We start from the raw sequence: 23,445 nt of genomic DNA, 5'->3' as shown, positions 1-23,445 counted from the left end.
GAAAGCTCATGATGGCATTTCTTATTAGCAGTTGCACTGAAGATAAATAAATATAGATGTATCTCCCAAGTTGATTTATAAAACTTGGTAAAATGACAAGATGCATGTAGAAAAATTAGGTGACCAAAATACCAAAGGTTTTTTTTTTTCTGGTGTTTTTTTTTTTTTTGGCGAGGAAGATCAGCCCTGAGCTAACATCTGTCACCAATCCTTCTCTTTCTGCTGAGGAAGACTGGCCCTGGGCTAACATCCGTGCCCATCTTCCTCTACTTCATATGGGATGCCGCCACAGCATGGCTTGACAGGCGGTGTACTGGTGCGTGCCTGGGATTTGAACCCCAGGCCGCCGCAGCGGAGCGCGCACACTTAATCGCTATGCCACCGGGCCAGCCCCCCCAAAGAGTTTTGTTTTTTTAAAACAAAAAACTGGTTGTACAGTATCAACCAGTATCAACCAGTACAGTATCATGTTACAGTACCAGTAACAGTAAACTGGTTGTACATGATATCAAGATAGAAAACAGAGACCCATTATCAAAATGGTATGCTATTTATTAGAATGAAAAGTTAGATTAATGGAACGAAATTCTAGACATATATATATGAGATATATATAATTATATATAATTAACATCTGATATATATAATTATTTATATCTGATTTGTCAAATGTTAAATACTGGAGGAAGGAATTATCAATACTATGGGGCAAACTGGGTATTAATATGAAGAATAATAAACAGACACATATCTTACCTATATGCTATAATAAATTCCAGACAGGTTAAAGATATAACAAATCATAAAAAAAAATAAGAAAATGGATTGGGGAGGAAAAACCATTTTCTATTATTGATACCATCATAAAAATGATTAGTGGGGCCGGCCCCGTGGCTTAGCGGTTAAGTGTGCACGCTCCGCTGCTGGCGGCCTGGGTTCGGATCCCCGGCGCGCACTGACACAGCGCTTGTCCGGCCATGCTGAGGCCGCGTCCCACGTACAGCAACTAGAAGCATGTGCAGCTATGACATACAACTATCTACTGGGGCTTTGGGGGAAAAAATAAATAAATAAAAAAATAAATAAAAATAAATAAAAATGATTAGTGATAGGTTGATGGGATCTATCTCATTTATATAATACTTCTAGACAATGAAATCACTAAAACTCAAATGAAAAGAAAATCAGTTGATAGGTAAAAGTAATAAGTGTGAGCAAGTAGTTAAAATCCAGAATACATGTAGAATTACTACTCAGCTCCCATGTATCCATGTTCACAGGATATAAGGAAACACACAGAGAGCAAATAAGCAGATGGGAAAATGTTGAGTTGGATGCTAACAGATATAAACATCTATGCGGCTCCACCCAGCAAGGCTGAGAGAAGAGCACAGTTGGCTGCAGCCCACCCCTCATCTTCTGGATTTGGCACAAAGGGTCTGAGACAAATAGTGTTTGTTCCTCAGGCCAAACATGCTGGGTTTACACCTCCAGAATCTGGGATGGGGGCTGGGAGAGAGAGCCCAGCCGGCTCTGCGGCTGTGGTAATGGGTCCATCCCTCTGCAAGCAACATGTACGAGCCTTGAAACAACATCTCTTTTGCCCTCATGATCTCTCTTTCTGAAAAATACTTTAAGGAATTATTTTTCTAAACAAAAATTCATTATAAAAATGGAAATAACCAGAAAGCTCACAAATCAAGAATGGTTACGTAAACTCGAATTCATCAAGAGAGGAAAATAAGATTTTGCCATCAAAATGACAAATCAGCAGACAAGCAGGTGTTGTAAAAATTGTATGAGATAATATCAAGCCAAAAGAACAAAGTCTAGTATTCCATGTGGAATGTCCTGAGCACATCTGGCGGCGGGAACAACATGGGCACATGTATGCACAGCTAGCTGTGTGCATCCGAAACATGTATAAACGTGAGTGCTCTTGATAACAGAACTGGTTAGGTAGAGACAAAACACATCTCAGATTTTATTTTTTACTATAAAGATGGCTAATTATTTAATAGCAAACAACAGAGACAGGTCCAGTGGAAGTCCGCTTAGCATTCCTAGAAGCTGCTAGCTTTCAAACAGGAGCCAGACTAGAGGGTGTCAGAGATAGTAATAATGATGATGGTGGCTAACGTTGCCTGAACCCTGGCAAAAGCACCACTGAGTACTCTATGGCAATTAACTCCTAGGAACCCACGTGGAGGGGGACACGATTACAGACAGGAAACCCAGGTCAGGAGAGGTTAACCAACTTGCTCAAGGGTCTGCTGTTCAAGGGAAGGTCGACCCAGGTGAGCCCCCAGATTTGGCTCCTGTACACTATTCCTTCTCTCTGCGGGGTTGGGAGGTGTATTTAACTAAACATTCAGCACAGAAGTACAAATTGCTTTAAAGATACACACGTTCACGAAGATGCTTCAAAGTGCTTTTCGTTTAATCCTGGTGATTCTGAGCTACAAAGAGACAGGAACTACAACACAAGCAAATCTACGTAGAGGCTGTGATGGGTAACTGCCTTTGAAGAGGCAGGTCCTGATGGCTACCAAGGCCACTGCAGATTCATCAACGTGAAGGCTACAGAAGGACTGACAAGTTCTAATTTAATCTGATATTCAAAATTCAGACAAGGATACAGTGAAAGGGTGCCTCTCTCCCTGTCCCCCAGATCTTTGTCCAAAGATGTTTTTTGCATTTACAAGCAAACACAGTATACTAAACACGTGATTCTGAATCTTGCTTTTTTCACTTAATTACATATGTTGAAGATCTTTCCATACCAGTACCTAAGGAGCTTCCACATTCATTTTTTGAGAGTAATAAAAGAAGACTGACTAACTTAGCAATCGAATTGAAGATGAATTCTAGGAGACCAGAAGAGATTCAGTGGTCTTTCCTCAGCCCTGCGCCGACCAGCCCCTCACTGCTCTGGAGCCACTCAAACCCTGGGACTCGCACAGGCCACCGAGTGAACTCTGCCAGGCTTGAACCAGCAACCTGGCTGCATGTCCTGAGAATTATGAATCAGAACATCGCTCATTTGGTGCTTTCACACTTGGCATTGCGACTCCCCTGGGAGAAGTTCAAAGGCGTGCCAGGGATGGCACAGCAGAGCCTCACAGAGCTGCCTGACACGGGCAGAGTGGGCGGGGGCATGCGCCATGGCGGTGCCAGCTGCAGCCATCACCCATGCCCTGAGCGTGTACCTTCCACCTGTGCCCTCATCCTTATTGGCTATTAAGACCTGCTACTATTCTGAGAACCTGGCTCTTCAGAGCTTTCAGTAAGCGGTGGGATGTAGTGGCTGTGAGCGTCCTGAAGGCAATGACACGAGACGATGTAGTGGAGGTGTCGACACATCGCGGCACATTAACTCGAGGATTATTCACACGCTGACCAACGTCTGGCTGTGTGCCAGGCACAGTCGTGGGCCCTTGGAACCCAGAGATGGGCCTTGGGGAGCTCCCCGTCTGGTGTGGCAAACGGGATGACCAGAGACACCCAAGTGTGACACACCTGGGCGCCCAGAAGTAAGTGCCGGAGCACTGTGGACAAAGAGAGGGGCTCCAGCAGAGCCATCACAGCGCTGCCCTTTGGTCCTTATTTGGACAACTCTTGCTTATACCAAAAATCAACGATCAGACAAGAATAACTGGCTCAGAGTCTTCCAAAGTCTGGTCACCAGACAACGGTATGGAAGGCTGCAGCCCCGGGTCCATCCTAGACCCCCATGTCAGACGCTCCAGGGTGCGGTCCAGGGATCTGCATTTTTACGATGCTCTCCGGAGTCCTACTCAAGTTCAGGAGCCACTGACCTGTGTGACAAGGGGCAGTTTACTGAAGTCCACTGTGTCAGAGTCGGCGACAGAGCTAGGGGAAGTGACCATGTCACACAGATGTGTCTTGCTTCCCTCTCCCACCATCTCTCCTTGCCCTTCTAGAAGACATCTGGAACTACCTTACATTTTCTGACTTAAGCGCATTAGGGAGTTCTACATTTCAGCATGAGCCTTTTCAGAGAGGGGCCACGTCCAAAGTTCCCTCTCATTTAAAATAATCTATGAGTAAATGCCCATATTAAAAGAGAAATCACAGAGTAAGCACATATGGGTTCCATTTAATAACCGTACAGAATGGAGCCCCTGCTCCAGGCTCTTACATTTACTTTTCAACCAACGGCTTTCCCTGCCCACCCTCGACGCCCCGACTCTCACCTTCACTGCCCCTTCCTTTAACCTGCTTCAGTTTCCAGTGCTTGACACAACCCAAACTCTCACTACGTGGCAATCTGCTTACTGGCTTAGAGACCTCCTCCAGGACGGCAGGGACTTTGTTTTCATTCATTCAAGGAACATTTTGGAGCACCCAGCGGGCCTGTTCTAGACACTGGGGTACAGCGGTGAATGAGGTCACGGGACTCACGGAGCTGATATTCTGGGGAGCAGAGAGGCCAGCAGGTCAGGAAATACAGGGTGAGGCTAAGGAGAAAGATCAAGTGGGGAAAAAGGACAGCCAGCCAGGGGAGGAGAAGGCAGACCGCACCGAGGGGGAGGCCCCTGCAAGGACTGTGCCTGTGGTTCCTGAGACGGGACCCGTCTGGCTCTCACGACAAGCTTGCAGCGTGAGAGGGCCACTGTGGCTGCTGCTTCGCCAGGTTCGGCGGGAAAGCTCAGACGTCCGGTGTAGTCCGGGTGAGGCTGAGATGCCTGTTAAGGACAGCTGCTGAGCCTGGGGGTGAGGGGAGAGGCCTGGGCTGGAAAAACAAACGTGGGGGTCACCAGGTATCGATGGAATCTAAACTTACGGTAGTGCGTGACCCTTCTGGGGAGCAAGAGTGAAGACTGAGCCCCGAGGCCCTGGGGCACCACCAGAGCCAAGCACACAGTAGGCACTCAATAGATACTTACTGGATAAATGAATGTTCAAATTAACCCCTGACATAGGAGGCACTGCCTCCATCTGTACAAAAGGAGAAATGTCCCTTAGCTAGACTGAAAATACACTGACGCCTTCCGTTCACTGTCAAAATCAGCCACAGACTTTCTGATGCTGGTTCTTCACCATGGCTGACTTCAGCTCATGCCCGTGTCATGCTGATGGTGTTGGCTGCTGAACACAAAAAGGCTTTGCCCTCCTGCAACCTAAACATCCTACATGGCTCCACACAGGGGTCTAGGTGTGTGAGGCGCAGACCCAAAGGGGCAGGCGGGCGTCCTCTGTCCTTGGAGGAAGGGTTCACACGGGCACAACAGGCAGTGAGCAGCTGCTTCAGTGCGTGTACAGTCTGGACGGTACCTGCCTCAGCCCCACCCCAACTGTTTCACATCCAGAAGAGGTGGGTTTTATGAAACCACATGAACAGACTAGTATTAAAAGCCTACGTAATGTGGTAAGCACTGTGCAACGTGCAAGGGCACAAAGTGAGGAGGGCCCAGTCGGTTCTTGAGATGCTGCCAATAACGTGGATGCTTACCCGTGCTGTGCCACAGTCCCCTCAGGCAGTCTGGTGTAGACTGGACCTCCTCCAAGAATAATGTTTTAAATACATAAATTTACTACAGAAAACAATTATTTTGAAGTGCAGTTATTACAGTATTTAAAAATACCCAAATTTGTGATATAGCAACAAATGTTGTTTATTGATGCACTAATGAAGAATCTAGTGGTGGCTCCAAGAACTACTGAAATTTTTAAGTAGCCATGAATATAAACAGTATTTCAGATAACTGCAACAACTGTATTGTGATCGGAAAATATCTGATTTCCACCTGCAAGAAAGTCACAGATCTGCTCTCATTTGCTGACTTCATTTGCGCAATGGAAGGAAATGCTACATCACAGTTAGAAGTTAGTGATGGGGCCAGCCCAGCAGTATAGTGGTTAAGTTCATGCTCTGCTTTGGCAGCCTGGGGTTCACAGGTTCGGATTCCAGCGCAGATCTACACACCGCTCATCAAGCCATGCTGTGGCAGCGTCCCACATACAAATTAGAGAAAGACTGGCACAGATATTAGCTTAGGGCCAATCTTCCTCAAGCAAAAAGAGGAAGACTGGCAACAGATGTTAGCTCAGGGCCAATCTTCCTCACACACACACAAAAAAGTTAGTAAAAATAAAGATGTATGTTTTACAGGTCCAAATTCATGACCCCTCTGAATTCTCTCCATGGAATGGGAGACCACAGCCCCCCTCACATGCACGCAGAGGCTGGTGCATAGGAATCTGGTGTGGAGGGGCAGGGATCTATTTGTGAAGAAAGGTGGGTAAGTGTGTACTGGGATGTGATGAGCCTGGGAAAGGCCCCCAGTTCTCTGGGGGAGTTGGATTTGGTATGAATGAGGCTGTGAAGGGAGAGTGGCATCACGAAGCCTCTGGAGCACTATGCTACGATTTTTCAATGGAGGCAAGAGAGAGCCACAGAAAGATTTTAAGGAGGACAGATTTTAACAGGTCAGATTTATATTTTACAAAGATACTTTTAGCAGATACTTGGAGGATGGCTCAGTCCAGGGAGAAACTGGCAGCAGGGAGATCTGTTGGGAAGATATTGAAGTAGCGAGGCCAAGAGATGAAAGAGCCAAATTATTGTAGTGGCAGTGGAGACCAAGTGAGGAATGCAGACCGTCTCAAGGAGGTAGAATTAATACGGATTACATAGCACAGGTACTAAGAGTCAGGAAGGATCCTCTGTCTCTGGAATAAAGGAGGACCATATATGCCTGGGGGAGGGAAAAAATGGAAGGGAAGCTGTGTGTAGGGAAGAAGGAAGTGATGGAGGCTAATGACTTCACTTGAGCGTGAGATGCCTACGGTAGAACTGTCTAGCAAGGAGTTGAAAATACAGAGCTTTATCCATTGGGGTATTAAACTTTTTCTTATTGCTTTACAAGGGCTCTTTATATAGATATAAACTCTTTCTCTGTCATATACAATGAAAATATTTTTGCAAGTTCATCTATCAATCAATCAATTACCTGAAAGCTGAGAATTTCCCTTTGTGATTTCCACCCTTGGCATCACGCTTAGAAAGACTTCTTCTACCTCCACATTATATAATTATCCATCTAAAATCTCTCCTGGTGTTTTCATGGTTTTGTTTTTTACATTTAAATATTTAAAACACCTAGACTTGATTTTGCACAGGGCTCAGCTCTTGACTCTGTTATCTTCTACACAGTTAGTCAATTATTCTGGCACCACTGATCAAGGACTCCATTCTTCTTTAACTTATTTAAACTCAAGCAATTTTTAGAGACAACTTTTTCTAAAAATTTTTCCTCTTAATTTCAAAACCTTTGAAAATATAGAAAGCTACCAGAAGAAAAAAACCAGTCAACCATATGCCCACACACAGAATTAACTTCACATAACTGGTCCTTTTTTGACTATCAATGACAAATTCTGGATTTCTAATTGCATTTGGGCTTTCCATGGAAAATGGAAGCAACCAGTAATCTTTATGTTCTGTAAATCCTACAGACAGTACAGCTTTTTTAAAGGTAGAAAGATCACAGAAATCTATCAAAGTGAAAATAGTCAAACGTAAAAAGATAAATGAAAAGGTAAAAATATGCTGTCCAATGAAATTTCAAGAACATGCTCTGTTTTTGTGCTCCAGGCTATTTTGATAACATTGCAAACACAACATAATTTTAATTTTCTCTCCCAACTCCTGTAGGTCTACCTTCAGGGAAATGAGAGGGCACACGCGCGGTCCTCCGGGGGTTAATTCTCACTGATGTTGAACGCCCCGAGTCTTTGCTCTGTTCATCAGAGCAGTAAATCTGAAAGCTCAGGAGAGCAATGCAGCCGGGCTGCAGGAGCGATGCCATCAAGTGCTGCATTAAAAATTCACACTGCAGGCTCGCCTCAGAACTGGGCTCTGGTGAGGAAATATGAGACACCCCACTGTCTTTCTGGCAGTTGGAGACATTCCTCAACAAACAGCACCTCAGGAGGAGAATGAAAGGGCAAACAAGCCATGCAGGAAATCCATGAGTTCAATTATCAAGCTCTCTCTCACTTTCCTATAGGAAACTTTTCATTCTTAAGGCTAGTTCCAAACAGTTGTTTTACGATATCCCAGAACAAGAGCCCTAGCCCTCCTTGCTGGTGCCCAGATGTTTGGCATCTCTCTCAATTTGTTTTATACCAGCCCAGAGAGCCCCAAATTCTCCAAGCCAGATGGAGTCAGCTCTGCCCTGAACTCTAAGAGTGGTCCCAACGTGTGGCTAGAGGGGACCACACCAAACAACTTTCACTCCAGAAGATGGGTCCTGCGCACACGTGGCATTCAGATCCCAGAAGACACTCGCTCCGTGGTTCTTAACCCCCCAACGTTAAGGGAAAAGCAGCTCCGCAAGGGCTTGAACTTGGACCTTTGCCCCCAGCAGTAGCAGCACCCACAGGGGAGCGAGTTCAGATTTTACAACTCAGTCCCTTAGGAAGGTGACGCGACCCAGCACACTTCACTCCGACAGCGGCGGCACGCTAGCACAGAGAAAGAGCAGGTCTGCAGATGGACTGACGTTCACAAGTTCAACACAGAAAACGATGGGATTTGTTAGGGCTGGAAGAGACCTTACACCAGGGGAAGTAAACCAACAGTTTTTAAACGGGGCAGGCAGGATGCTAGGCACCTTGAAGACAAAAGCAGCAATGGCAGCCCTGTTTATCGAGGGTGTGTGTGCAAATACCGAGCCAGGCACTTTACGTGGCATTAGCCATGTCACTTATCAGGAAACTAAGGCCTGAGTAAGGAAACCGAGTGCCCTGCCCAGGGTCACTCCACTTGGAGTCAGGAATCAAACCCTGTGGCGACCCAGACTCTCCCTACAATGCTCACAGTCCCACCATGTCCTGGGGACAGCACCCACCCTGCAGGCCACTCCACAAACAGGCTGCACAGGCCCTGCTGGGATTGAGGATCGGAGATCCTGGCTTTTGGGAAGCAACTGGGTGATGAAGTTCAAGAGGCCAAGAAACGGGCAGGCTCTTCAATCCTGTCTGTCATCCAGTCCACTCTTCTCGTTTTACGAACAAGGACACTGCTGCTGCCAGGGGAGGGAACTGTGCTAGGCCACACCTGGTGACAGAGCTGGCACCAGAGCCAGAGCCTCCTGACCTAGCGCACCTTCCACTGTCCACTGACCAGAGAAGGCTGTGCCATCTATAAACATCACAGAACAGCAGTCTGGTAATGGGCCCCCTGGAGAATTCTGGGGTTCCAAACTCTCTCATCTCATGAGGGCATAAGGAAGCCACCTAAAGATGCCAGGGCCACTGGTAGAACACAAACACACAGAAAGATAGAGCAAGCAGGAAGCTTCCTGTTTAAACCTGGAAGGGGTGACGGTAGTATAAGAAATTAGGCTCCAAACAACAGGGAAATTGAAGGGTGGCCAGCTTTGGGGGCCCCTATGTGATGGAAGAGGGTGCAGTACGCATTACGTTTCTGAACAACAGTTAATGACACAAAAGAAATATTTACAACATGTTAAGTAAGAAAAACCTAGATATGAAAACTGGATATTATTCTAATGCCATTTGGGAAAGATAAAAGAAAAAATAAAGCACTATATAGAAAAAAGACTGGAAGGAAATATGCCAAAATGTTAATAACAGTTATCTCTGTGTTGTGGGATAAGAGTGATGCCTTTTAAAAATCTTTTATAATTTTCTAAATTTTATATAATAAACATGTATGATTTTTGTAATTAAAAATAATAAATGTTAGGGGCCGGCCTGGTGGCATAGCAGTTAAGTGCGTGCACTCCGCTTCAGTGGCCCGGGGTTTGCAGGTTTAGATCCCGGGCGTGCACCGATGCACCGCTTGTCAAGCCATGCTGTGGTGGCATCCCACATAAAGTAGAGGAAGGTGGGCACAGATGTTAGCCCAGGGCCAGTCTTCCTCAGCAAAAAGAAGAGGATTGGCAATGGATGTTAGCTCAGGGCTAATCTTCCTCACACACAAAATAAATAATAATAATAATAATAATAATAATAAATTCTTATGTAAAAGGAATTAGTCTTCATTGATTTGGGGGTAATCCATGGCAAGGACAGTTTCTCACTTCCACCAGCCTTCCTGCCTCCCTTCAAAAGGGCCTCTGACTGGTCAGTGTGTGTCAAATTGTGTTCTCCTCTGCCACTTCAGAAGCACAGAGACATGCTGGATCTTGGGGACCCGCGTGGCCGCGGCCTCTCAGCAGCAGCCAGGGACTCCCCGTGGCGAGTCAGAAACGCACAGCTTTTGAAGGAATTTCACTGGGGGCAGAAGGTGGCATGATCGTTCCAGGCTGGGCCTCCACTGTAATTCTTCCTTCTTGAAGCACTTTAGAAGTCTGGATGGAGCCTGCTTTCTTCTGAGAAGCCAACGGCTTCCTCAGTTTGCCTTTCTAGAGAGCAAAGGGCCTCACTGGTCAGGCTCCAGGTCGCACACTGCTGAGATGGATCCACCTGTCTTCACAGCAAAGGCTCACGCTGATTTCTTAAGTCAACAGCAGCCCCTCAGGGATGGAGTACCGGCAACCATGCTAATAAGCACGTGGTACAGAGAAGTAAAGGCCCTCCTCTCAGGCAGTTCAGTCAGCATGTGTCAACACTGCAGTTTGCAGGAACACACCCTTTATCTTCCTCACCCCCCCCCCCCAGTCCAGGAAGCAGGAAGGTGCATGCTGTAATGCCCATTTTACAGATCACTCGATGCGCTATGATCTTCAGAATCGATGTTTTCTCCAGCAGTCCCCAATCCGTTTCTGTTAGCTTCAAACCGTGAGTTCCCCAAAATTTACCTTTAGAGTGAACCAGAAAAACTTCTAGGACCTCTAAAAAAAGAGAAATTTTTAGAAAAGCATGCCTTACCAGGTGAGAGGCTATCAATAACGCTTTTCTCTACAACAGCCCCTCCAAGGATGCTGGAGGAAGAGGTCTGCTATCTCTACGTTTATAAACATGTTTATATGCACACAGGCACAGAGGACACCTGTGTGTACATGTATGTGTACAGAGCGTGTGAGCCTGTGTGTGTAGTATATCTGAAGCCCCCCCCCCCCACTACTCTGTAGTTCTAGCGCTTGACACAGTGCCTGCCGTCTGGATGCGGCCTTAGGAAGATCAGCTGAAGGGAGGAGTCAAGGTAGCGATTCTCACGGAGCCCTGTCATTTCTAGACCTGGATAGAGTCCATGGACTCCATGGTAGAGGAATTTCTACCTGGATTTGAAAATACGAAGCCCCTGCTTCTTTCTGCGAGGTCCCCTGGACTGGAGAAAACTTCAGATCAGGGCTCGACTGCCTCCAGAAAACAAGAGCTGCTGTCAGTGGAAAAGCCAAGGAAAGCCCTCACGGCTCACTCAGGCGTCAAATTTTAGGTGTGAAGCAAAATACCTGGACAGAGATGGAAAATGCCAGGAATTCTACAAAAGGCACAGTTAGGTTCTTTTGGAGATAAGATATAGAAACAGAAGTGGTTGGTTGTTCCCTCCAAGTCTGATTTAGTTCTCTTTAAGGTTTAAGGGACAGTAGGTTCTTTATTTAAGACCATCCCCTCAAAACCATCAAAGTAGCTGCTTCTCTATTTTTAGGGAAATTAATCTAACCAGGATAATTACCGGGCCCGTACTGGAAATTGATGACTCATCAAAAAGACAGGAAATAGGAAATTTTACATCCTTAAAGGTACAGCAGAGAGACTCCATTTCAGGGCGCTGAAGCTGGTCTTTTCAAATTCAATCGGGGGAAGCAAAATTTGTCTAATGTGGTTATTGTGATTACTGGGCTCGACCCGGCCAAGTTTCCTGCGTCTTTCATGTCGAACTACGAAAAAATAACTAAAAGCGAAATCCCTCTGCTGGGGTAAAGACAATGGGGCTTGTGGGAGAGGGAAAGAAGCCCTGAAGCCTTTCAAGAAAGCCCGTCACCTGGCAGCCCTCACGCAGGCAGCACTGCTCACTGAAGGAGGCAGCACCAGAAAGGGACTTCAGGGGCCACCACGGTAGCATGTGAGGCACTGGATTTTGAATCCAGAAGACTGGATTTGGGGCCTGACTCTGTGTTCCCAGAGCTGTTTCCTTGTCTACGCAACGAGCACAATAAAAGCTTCCTCAATGATTGCTGGAAACGGTAAACAAGATGCCATGCAAGACGCCAGCGTGAACTAGTCTGGAGTCACCTATGCGCGTGGAGGGTGTCATCTCACCAGCGCTCACTGGCATCACACTGGCTGCATTTCCCACTCAGGGAGTTGGGTCTGCAGCTCTGGTCTCCTCACTTTTTCCAATCGCCTCTTAGATTCTCGTGCCCTGCCGCTGGAACACGGCAGGCTTCCCTAGCTCCCCTCCAAACAATCTCAATAAAGCCCTAACCCAGCTCACTCAGGAAAGTTTCCTGCTTTTTCACAGCATATCACATTTTGTGATAAAACACTGGTTACATACATGATATAAAGAAAATACTCTAAAATTAACCCAAGTGAAGTTCCTCATAAATGTCTCTTTTGTAATGTACTGTGAGGATGTGTATATACAATGTAGTTCTTTTTAAAAAGCATATAGGCAAGGAACACAACATGAGTAACCTTAAGAAATATGAATTTTACTGGCAGGAAAGGTTTGGGAGGTGCAAATTCTCCTAAGACTAACATTAGCTATAAAAAATGGAGTATTTCAGTGCAATTCAATATTTTCTTTCATCAGAGGCTCAGAGCCTCAGCCCACAAGTCAAGAGGAATGTAATGAGCTGACTGCATGTGTTACAACCAGGATTCTGGGGGACAGACCAAAGAGGTGGCCGTGGACTTGAGCAAAAACGGGAATTTGTGCCCTTTTGCCCAGAACGCTGGTATCTTGGCTGGGAGGGCAAGATTCTTCCTGCAGTGTCGGCCACAACCTAACAGCAACCCAAATCTAAGCACGAGAGCGAACAGCTGTAGGGGACAGGGGCAGAGACGAGGGAGAGCTGTCCAGGCTGCTCTCCAGGCCGGCTGCTGCACGCCAAAGAAGTCTGCCTACTCTCAAGGCCATCTTGGGGAACCATTTAAATATTAAAATCCATGCCACTCTGCTTTACTAGACTTTCCACATTAAAGTCAATTAGGGTCCTAAATCTCCATTTGCTAAGAGAAGTGGGAAGATCTGTACACAGGGTGACCATCTGAGAAGGAGGTATTTTATTTAACTACAAAAAAAAAAAATGCAGAAAAATAATTCATTTATTTAACCCAGAAACAGTTATAATCTGAAGCGCCGCAAACCTCTTACACAACAACTGTTTTGGCAAACCCCCCTGTGTTCCAACAGATATTAAAGTGTGCTCGCCATTTGTCTAAGGAATCTTGCATTAATAAACATGAAGAAGAACACTCTTACCTCCCACTCTCACTGACAGGACAAAACAGAGCCCAGCTGTATTCATCAATGGGTTCTTGTTCTGCACATAAAGGCTAATTACATTTTGCTTCAAGCCTACACATGGAAAACTTTACTGCTGCCGTCCGTCACAGGCAGCCCGTGCTGTCCCAGCTGACGCAGGGCGATGACTGTACACAATAAACCTGGCTCTCGGAACAGCCTCGGTGCCTTCGACCTGCAGGCTTCTTTCCAAAATGGAAGTGACGGACGGTCACCCCAGTGACATCTCCCAGCGACAGGGAGGCAAAGGCAACACCTGCTCTTCAGATCTCATGGGGAGATGATGCCATTAATGTCAATCTTCTCCGAGGCCTGCTAATTTTGGAAACGCACACCAAGCCCTACTGTGAGCTTGTCAGGAACAGCTTCTGTGTGTTGACGACAGAATAGCTAATAGCTATTAGTGAAAGCTACCATTACGTCCATCGTACAGGCGGGAAGAGTAGGATGTAGAGGTCACTGAGCTCATCCAAGGTCACACAGAGTGAGCAGTGGACCCCACCCAGCGATCCACTCCCAGGTCAGTCTTCTCCAAAGTCCATGCTCCACGGGGCCTCCTCAATCCCTTTCCTATGTTTTCTGTCAACCAATATTTAAGAATCCCTCCTTTCAAAGAGAGAAAATAAATTGTTTCGAAATGTTTTATGACCATTTGTGAAAGATTTGCCCTGGCGGGCTTATATTCATATGTATTAACGAAAAAATGCCAAGTCTAATAAGATATACATAGGTTGCGCCTGAAGCAGATGGTAAAGCGACAAACCTTTCCCAGAAAATGAAAAGGGAGAGGAATGCGGAGGGGGAGGCTTCATACGGGATCTAAGACTGCAGCAATTGCCTCCAAAGTTAAAAGAAAGTAGCAATTATTATCTCAGTCCATTCTCTACATTTTTTGTGGATTACTTACTCTGGGAACCATTTACAGTAAGTGTGTGGCCCCAGGCTGCCTTTTGTTAGCAGTCAGTCCATTTCTGATTTGGGAAATGCCCGATCCCTGTCTAAGCATCAGTCCAGCCCCTTCCGGATATGCCCACCTTGGCCCTATAGATCAGCTATTGGGAGCTTCTGGCTGGTCCTCCAGAAGACGAGCCTGGCCTGGCCCAGTATTTTCACAAACTACACTCCTTTAGCCTCCAGGGACCCCTCACCTCGACTCATTTTAACTTCAGATCACACGTCACCACCTTCAGGAACACTTCCTCGACAATTCCTTCCTTTTGTTCCAGCTGCGTGGGGTCCTGTGCTGGAGATCTGCCATTCCCATCTCCAGCTCCCTCCCCCCGGCTCCCCCAGTTCCTCTGCTGGCTGCTCTCTGACTTTGGCCATGGGGAGTCGGGGCAGCGGGAGGGAGAAGGGTAAGGTCAGAGGTTGCTGGTACAGCCCTGGATCCCTCTCCCCTCCCCAAGTCTACAGCTCCCCTCAAGGGGGCCCCTTCTCACCTAGGCGTGGAAAAGCTCGGCCAGTGCTAGCCTCAGACACCACACTCCCTCTGGTTTCCCTCTTCCCAGCCCACGCCTTGGCAGAGTCCCAACATGAAACTCTCTTCTGATCATCCCAGCTGGAGTGTGCTCTGTCTTCTGTGGGGACCCTGACAGCACAGGTGCTGTGCTCACTCATGTCCCCTTGATCACGGCAGTGAACACACTGGATGGCAATGGCTTTTCTCCCCCTGAGAGAGGGGAGAAAACTCCATTTACTGTAATTCGATGAAACTGGGCAAGTAACATGTAGATTGTCATTTATTTGGATTTTGGGGGAAAAAATCTTTTTGGCCTTGAAACACACTGATATGATGGGAAGTGTCAGACTAGAAATGTTTCTCACTGAGCCCACACCCATGACCACCACTTCTCATCAGATGCCAGCACAGTCAGGGTTCTAGAAGTGGTCTAGGGTCAGGAGGACCAGCCTCTGGTATTCCCCTGGGTGACCCTGCTGATTCAGGTGACTGTCCCAAGATTTAATGTCCTTACCTTTAAATGACAGAGGTGGCTGCTTAGGAACAGCCTGGGAGTCAATGTGTCTATAAACAGTAACTAGAAATACTTAAGACTAAAAACCACCCCTGTCATCTCAAGAGGCACCTCTGACCCTATCTAGGGAGCAGGATCACCTGGGAGCTGTCCTCTGTTGACTGGCGGCTCTGGTTGAGAGAAGTGAATCATCTCCCAGCATCAGCCTGACCTGTAGCAAGGCCAGAAGAGGGTAGGCACAGGGGATAAGACATCCCCCCCTCTCTGGTCCTCTCTCCCAGTCACTTCCCTGGCTGCCATATTGGCTAACTAGAGAAGATGAAAACCTGTCAGTGGAGGAAAATTTAAGCCCTTCCTAGTTCTCTGTTGTGTTGCTTCCTCAACCCATAAACAAACCAATTAAATGGACACAAATTTTCCCTGGGGCTTTTCAGAAGCCCAATAAGAAATTTTGAATCTAAACCAGTGACCAGTCCTTAGCCATCATGTGACAAGGAGCATTCTTTGCTGCTAATCTGAACGGTTTTGGTAGATGCCTTATGTCATCAGGAGTTTTCCTTTCCCCAGGCAAGTGGACGTCCACGGCTAACAGCACCTCACCAGCAGGCACAGGGAGAGCGTGGCCGGAGCCCCGCTGCTGGAAGCTGGGCTTTCATCATGTTCCGGGAGCAGTGGCTTCAAAATGGCTTTTGGTTGAGACTCACAGGAAGAACTACATCTTAGGTCATGACTCAATAACTATATGTCTATATTTTTAGATTTTATACATATAATTAAAACGAAAGTGTCACACAACAATACCTAGCTTTATTACGTGCCATGACAAGTTCTTTCTAGTCTATTATTTAGTTTTATATTCTATTTTATTACCCAACTAGCTGGTTGCCACTCACTAAATTGATTTCATGACTGTGATCCACAATTTGAAAAACAACGTTGGCTTAGAGGGGCTTAAAGGCTGTTTGCACAAAAGTTTTTTTAAGTGCGTAATAAAGCAAACTTTGGTTAATTACAGATACACGAAATGTATCTAAGTCTTTTAGAAGGAGATGTGGTTTAATAAAAGTAAAATAAATTAATGAAAACTAGTGAAATAATCAAATACATCACCACCAAAGTCACTATGAATTTTGACTAGTAAAATGATGTGGATAAGAGTGAATGGATCAAGGAATTAACATATCGTCTACAGATCAAACTATTTTAGAAAAGAAATGCTACAAACTGAGGACAGAGCTATGTATCAGATTAACACGCAGTCGTCCCTCAGCATCCACGGAGGAACGGTGCAGGAACCCCATGGATACCAAAATCCACAGATGCTCAAGTCCCTTATATAACACGGCATAGTATTTGAAGATAACCCACGCACATCCTCCTGTATACTTTAAATCATCTCTAGATTACTCATAATACCTAATACAACGTAAATGCTCCGCAAGTAGTTGTTATACTGTCTTGTTTAGGGAATAATGACAAGAAAAAAAAGTCTGTACGTGTTCAGTACAGATGTACCATCAGAGGTCTTTTGAGCTGGGCTTGGTTGAATCTGTGGATGCAGAACCCGTGGAGACTGAGGGCTGACTATACTATAATTTTTAAAAATTGAATTTACCAAGAAAAACAACCTACTTAGTAGAATCAAGTCCAGATGGTAATAATAGAAAAAAAAAGATAATAGGCTGGCAGAATAGGGAGCCCAGGCATGGACACTGAGGAGGGTCAAGGTGACAGCAGCCGGTACGGTTTCTGCCGAGCTTACATCCTGGGGGTGAGGAACTCTCAGGCTGTGAGTTTGGGGGGGAGGGGGGAGACACATGCCTGCCATCCCGCCAACAGTGATGCCCTGGGCTGGAGGACTTCATACTAGAGCCAATTTTCAAAGTGCAATTTTAACAGTTACCTTACCTTAGAACCAGCTCGTTCTGTACCACCTAGAGTCACATTTTAGCACACTGAGAAGAGGGTAAAATCATCTGGCAGTTTCCACTGGGACTAGACACGCCAACAGGTCAGCCATAGTTGTTGAGACTAACAGGGACACTTTAGCCATTGTGCAGTTCTGTGCTCACGATCAAAATCGGTCCTGACCACCAGGCCTGAGTGTCTGGGCTCTCAAGGTCTCGAGCTACTGAACCACCCAGAGCGAAGGTCAGGAGCCCACCTCCACGTGCCCAAGAGCAGCTGGCCCAGCAGCAACCTCAAAGGCCAAGGGCGAGAGTGATGGGACAGAGGGATGCCAGACACGAGCACCCTGCACAGAGCAGAAGCCTGGGAGGAGGGTGGCACTATTCAGAGGCCCCCCACTCACCACGCCCGCTGAGGCCCTGTGTGAGCACAGCAGGAGACCTTTCCTCCTGGCCTACGGCAGCCAGAGAGACACAGCCGGGGTGGAGTCGGGGACACACACACACGGACGGAAGGGGAAGGAAGGGACACATGGGTTTCTGCGGGAGATGGGAGCAGCCCCCCAGACAGGAAGAGGTGGTTCAAACTCTAGCCTGGCCTTGACTGCCTGGACTTCAGCAGAGGATGCTGTGGCTAGGAACAATCTCTGTTGCTTCATCTTTCTTGAAGTACATCAATATTATTTCTTCCTCTCTGGTGTTCCGCATGGAGGGTGGGCTGGCAACAAGTGTACCTGTGGTGGATCACTGATTTCCTTCTGACAAGAGTCTTGTGTGCTATACCTGCCCAAATACACATGCTCCCTTTGTGTGTGTGTCTGCACAAGGACGCCTGGCGCTGTAAGGTTTGAACAAATACACCTGTATGGGAACGAAGGACTCGGGCGCAGGTAAAAGGTGACGCATTTGCACAGCCCAAGCACCACAAAACGTTCCACATATCACATCTTCTATAAGCAGACTCTTCCCCAACTTTCTTAAAAAAAAAGGCACCGTTTGATCAGGCTTCACAATAATTAAGGAAAAAAGTTTCAGTTGGAAGGATTGTTCTGAGAGCACCTGCACATCTTGGGCATTAAACTGACACAAGCAACTCACAGAAATGACTATATTCCTCACAGCAGTCCGGAGGCCCACCACCTTCTAAACCCGGTATCGCTTTGCAAAGCCAACAGACAGGAGGGCGGAGCAGGGGAAATCTTCTACGCATTAGCCAATCAGGGGGGACCTGACCCAAAGCATGCAGATTGAGGAAGCCAGGCAGAGACTTACTTGGCGGTAATTTCTTCATCATATTTGGTTTTCAGGTCAAATAATTCTGTTCGAGTTTTTTCCAGGGCTAAAAGGCAAAGGACATAAAATCATAAGATACTAATTGTTCAAACCAAATTAAAAAAGAAAAAGCATACAAGTAATCTCACTTCAAAGGAGTCAAAGACAGAGTCCATAGAAGGGAAGAGAAAATCCCTTGTCACCTTCACCTCCTCTCATCCCCAGCACCTCCTCAGAGATGAGCACTGCTAACAGTTGGGTGTGTAGATTGCATACTTTTAAATGTGTTTTATTACTTTAAAAATACTTCCACGCATAATTGCCTATACATATACATTTTTCACCCCCTGATAAATAGGATGATCTAAATATTCCCGGGACTCGCCCTTTCCCTTAGCAGAATGGCATGCAAACGTCTCCACGTCAGGACACGGGGCCATAACAGGAACAATCAGCTCTGTACAGAGCCTGGCAGGTGCCGGGCACTTCAGGCACCTAGAAGTGGAGGTGGTTGGGTAAGGAGCTGAGATCTCCAGCTTCAGAGAAATACCATCTGGTTGGCCTCCCAAGAGGCAATTTACATCGCCATCAATACTATTTCCCATATTCTCATCAACACCGGATATTATCAATTGAAAAATTTCTGACAGTCTGACAGGCAGAACCATCTTTTACTGATTTAATTAGCATCTCCTCCACTGTTAAAAATGGTTAACATTTCTTCATATGTGTATCGGCCATGTGCACTTCTTCTGCAAACTGCCTATTCCCATCCTTAGCCCATTGTTCTATGGGACAGTTTATCTATTTTTATTGATTTGCAGGAAGTCTTTACATTTTTTGGATATTATTCATTTGTCTGTTCAATTTGTTGTGATTGTTTTCTCCTGCTCTGTTATCTGTGTTTTAACTTGGATTATGATGTCTTCTGATGTGCTTTTCCACATTTAAATTAAAAATATAGTGCTGTTTCTCTTTCAGAACAAAAAGAAAAAGAAGAAAAAAGAAGTTTAAAGAAACGATAAAAACTTCAGCATAAACTTTTTCGGTATCTTTCAGACTTTAAAGGTCTGCTATTACTGTTCTCCTTAACTTCACTTAGGGGAGAAATGAGGTTTTTCCCCTATTATTGTTCCAAATGAAACGCCAGTGCTCGGCAGTCTGGTGATCTAGACGTGGTGCTGCCACAAGAGCAGGAAGAAAGGATGGCGAGTGGGAGGGATGCAAATGGAATTCCCGTTCTCCCACCTCGACACTAACAGCCCAGGCTGGATGACTAACGAAGCCAAGGTGGGGAAGCGCGGGCTCTTGGAGGCACTCGGGCTCCCTTCACTCCTCCAGCTTGACACAGGTGGGCAGGGCAACAGGTGTCAGAGCGGACCCGGAGGGACAGGAGGTCGACCAAACTTCCCCCACACCAGTCTTCCCTGCACCAACTTGACTAGGAGGAAGAACATCCCACCTGTCTGCAGAGTTTGAACTTTATGTTCCGCTTCCTCCAGCTTCGAGGTGGTTGACATCTGTGTCTCTTGCAGCTTTCTGGAAAGGACGAGAATAAAGCCAAATTGGTCATCCTCCTTACCCACTTACACATCTTGTGTGTACTGGAGTTTCTTCACTGTAACACACACCCTTGGCAACAGGCGCACCATCGGATGTCACTTGTCATGCCAAGAGCACTGGGGAGCCCACTTACTGAGCTCTGACACTCCAACTCTGTACCCACGTTACATAACGTGAAGCATGCATCCTGTGGGACTTGATGGTAACTGATGTAGAAGGTTATGCTAAACGTAACTTGTTCTTGAAATGCCAGATATTAAAAAAAAAAAAACATCATCATGCACTCATTGTTTTCTGAAGTCAGCCCAAGAAGAATGATACATTTACATTCTGCTGACACAATGAAGGAATTTGTTGGAAGAAAGGAGGTACTAAATAGATGTGACAGCTGCTCCATTTCTGTTGTAATGGAATGCAAATGCAACTCCAATACCTAATGGGGAAATTCGGAATGTTTTAAACTACATTCCACATATTTCTATTTCCCATCATCTCCAAATGAATTCCCTGGTCAATAAATAGCATTCCTTCCTCCTAATCTGCAGAAACTCTCTAAAAATAAGTTTATTATTTTTACATCATATGAGTATAACACATGCTCTCATAATAATAAACCTGGGAATACACAAAAGTAGAAATTACACAGCTAAAAAAAAAAGCACCCAAATTTCCATCACCTATGGAAAAGGATTGCTCACATTTTCATGTGAGCAATTATAAAACTAATATATGCTCAGAATTATAAAAAAAAAAACAACACAGGGGCTGGCCTGGTGGTGCAGTGGTTAAGTTCACGCACTCCGCTTAGGGAGCCCAGGATTTGCAGGTTCGGATCCTCAGTGCGGACCTACGCACCGCTCATCAAGCCATGCTGTGGCAGGCGTCCCACATATATAAAGTAGAGGAAGATGGGCATGGACGTCAGCCCAGGGCCAATCTTCCTCAGCAAAAAGAGGAGGATTGGCAACAGATGTTAGCTCAGGGCTAATCTTTCTCACGAAAAACAAAAACAAAAACACAAATATTACAAGAGCATGTGTAGGTAAAATGTCCTTTCCCTTCCTTGGCTCTATTTACTCCTCAGATAGAGTTCTTTTGTAGCTTTCCAACAATTTTCTATATGTACAGAAACACAATGCAATATGCAATATACTATAGTGTAATATAAACTCATATGTAATATACAGTCATCTGTAATATCCAGATACATTTCTGGTGATATTGCAAATTACATTCATATGTAATATACTGTAGTGTAATACTCATATGTAATAGACGGTAATGTAATATACATTCATGGAATATACACCCATATGTAATATACTGTGGTGTAATATACACTCATATATAATATACTGTAGAGTAAGACACACTCATGTAATATACCATGGTGCAATATGTAATATACACCCATATTTAATATACTGTAGTGTGTTATACACTCATATGTAACACACTGTAGTGTAATATACATTCATATGTAATACACTCTGGTGTAATATACACTCCCTGCCCCTTTCTTTTACTACAAAAGGGATCAGAGCACCCACAGTATTCTGCAGCTTGCGTTTTCACTTACCTCCATAACTTGGAAATGCTCTACTCCAGTATATATAGTTCGTCATTCTTACTACATAATTAACTTAACCAAGCCTCTACAGACATTTGGATTGTTTATCATTTCTTTCTACTAGACGATTCTGCAATGATCATTATGTAGATATTGTTGCCTAATTTTGAGAGTGAATCTCTTGGATAAAATTCTAACAGAGCAATTACAATGGCCAAAGGGTATCTGCAGGTTTTTTTTGATAGATATTGAGAAACTTCCCAACCCAAAACCTCACCAATCTAAACTCTTGCCAACAATATGTGAGTCTTTTCCTGTGCCAACAATGGATAAAATTAAACTTAATTTTACTGCTGAGTAAAGCTGAGCATTTCTCTTTGTATGAACTGTCTGCTTATCTCCTTTGTCCATTTTTTGTAGTGCTGACTTTTTCTTATTAATTTGTAAGAGCTCTTTGTATATAAAGAAAACTAGCCCTTTTTATTAAGTGGTGAAAATATTTCTCCCCATTTTTTTTTTTTTTGTGTGAGGAAGATCAGCCCTGAGCTAACATCTGTGCTAATCCTCCTGTTTTTGCTGAGGAAGACCGACTCTGAGCTAACATCTATTGCCAATCCTCCTCGTTTTTTTTCCCCCAAAGCCCCAGTAGATAGTTGTATGTCATAGTTGTACATCCTTCTAGTTGCTGTATGTGGGACGCGGCCTCAGCATGGCCAGAGAAGTGGTGCGTCGTGCGCGCCCAGGATCTGAACCCGGGCCGCCAGTAGCGGAGCGCGAACGCTTAACCGCTAAGCCACGGGGTCGGCCCTCTTCCCAGTTTTTTGATGTTTTTAAAATGTTGTTTATTGTTATTTGTTTTCAAAAAACTGTATTAAATTTTAGGTAGTCATAGTTATATCAACTTCTCTTTTATGCTTAGAGAGATCTCCCGACTCCAAAACTATTAAAAACAAAACATTTGCCCAAGTTTTCTTCTTGTATGTACATGATTTAATTATTAATATTTAAATCCTAAATCCGTTTCAATTTTTGGTGTAAAGAATGAGGTAAAGATCTAGCTTTACCCTCCCACACCCCCAGTGGTTAGTCAGTTATTCACATCTTTTAATATAATTAATCCTTTTACCTAATTTGAACAGTGAACTTAATAATATTAACTTTCTGTACAAATTTATTTCCACACCTCTATAATGCATGAGTTTGCTCTATGCAGATGTAGTCACACTGTACATAATTTTGTATCATGCATTTCTCACTTCATACTATGCCCTATACATTTCTGGTGATATTGCAAATTCTACGTAACTATTATTTTAATGGCTACATAATGCCCCAGTTAGGGATGGCCCATCTTTTACTCACCCATTTCTCATTGGCAGGGCATTCTGACTGCTTGCACCCCACCCTGCCATTATCAATAACATGGTGAGAAATCTCTTTGGGCATAAGGTGCTGTCCTAGGAGGCATATTTAGGACCAGCTCCACATCTGCTGGGTCAAGACTCCACTCATCTTCTAAAGCCCCGACTCTCTGTGGCCCCCTTTTCTCCTGCGGGCTGCACCCGGCACCAATGTCCCCAAGTGTGGGTGTGGTGTCCCTGTTCAGAGCTGGGCTCGGCCCTGGTCCCACAGGGAGGACTTCTGAGCACATCTGAGCACAAGGGAGGCCAGGGCCGCAGTGGTGGGTCAGGCCCCAGCCCACCTCTGGCTGACCAGCTGGGAAAGCACGGGCAGGTCCCTAATCTGAGG

At 45.4% G+C, this 23,445-nt stretch overlaps 1 protein-coding gene across 1 annotated transcript in view; it reads right to left on the bottom strand.

Annotated features, from left to right (window-relative positions):
• Nucleotides 1–23,445, bottom strand: part of CUX1 (cut like homeobox 1) — a 356,883-nt gene that overhangs the window by 102,232 nt on the left and 231,206 nt on the right. The window contains 2 exon segments of the mRNA XM_087417692.1: nucleotides 18,564–18,630; nucleotides 20,026–20,102. Of these exon segments, the coding sequence (XP_087273818.1) occupies nucleotides 18,564–18,630; nucleotides 20,026–20,102 (144 nt within the window).

The sequence above is a fragment of the Ceratotherium simum genome, chromosome 26 (genome assembly GCF_057802395.1).
Source record: "Ceratotherium simum simum isolate JZ-2026a chromosome 26, ASM5780239v1, whole genome shotgun sequence".
NCBI classification, from domain to species: domain Eukaryota; kingdom Metazoa; phylum Chordata; class Mammalia; order Perissodactyla; family Rhinocerotidae; genus Ceratotherium; species Ceratotherium simum.
Note: the sequence above shows the minus strand (reverse complement) of the source record. Positions and strands in the feature narration are given on the sequence as shown.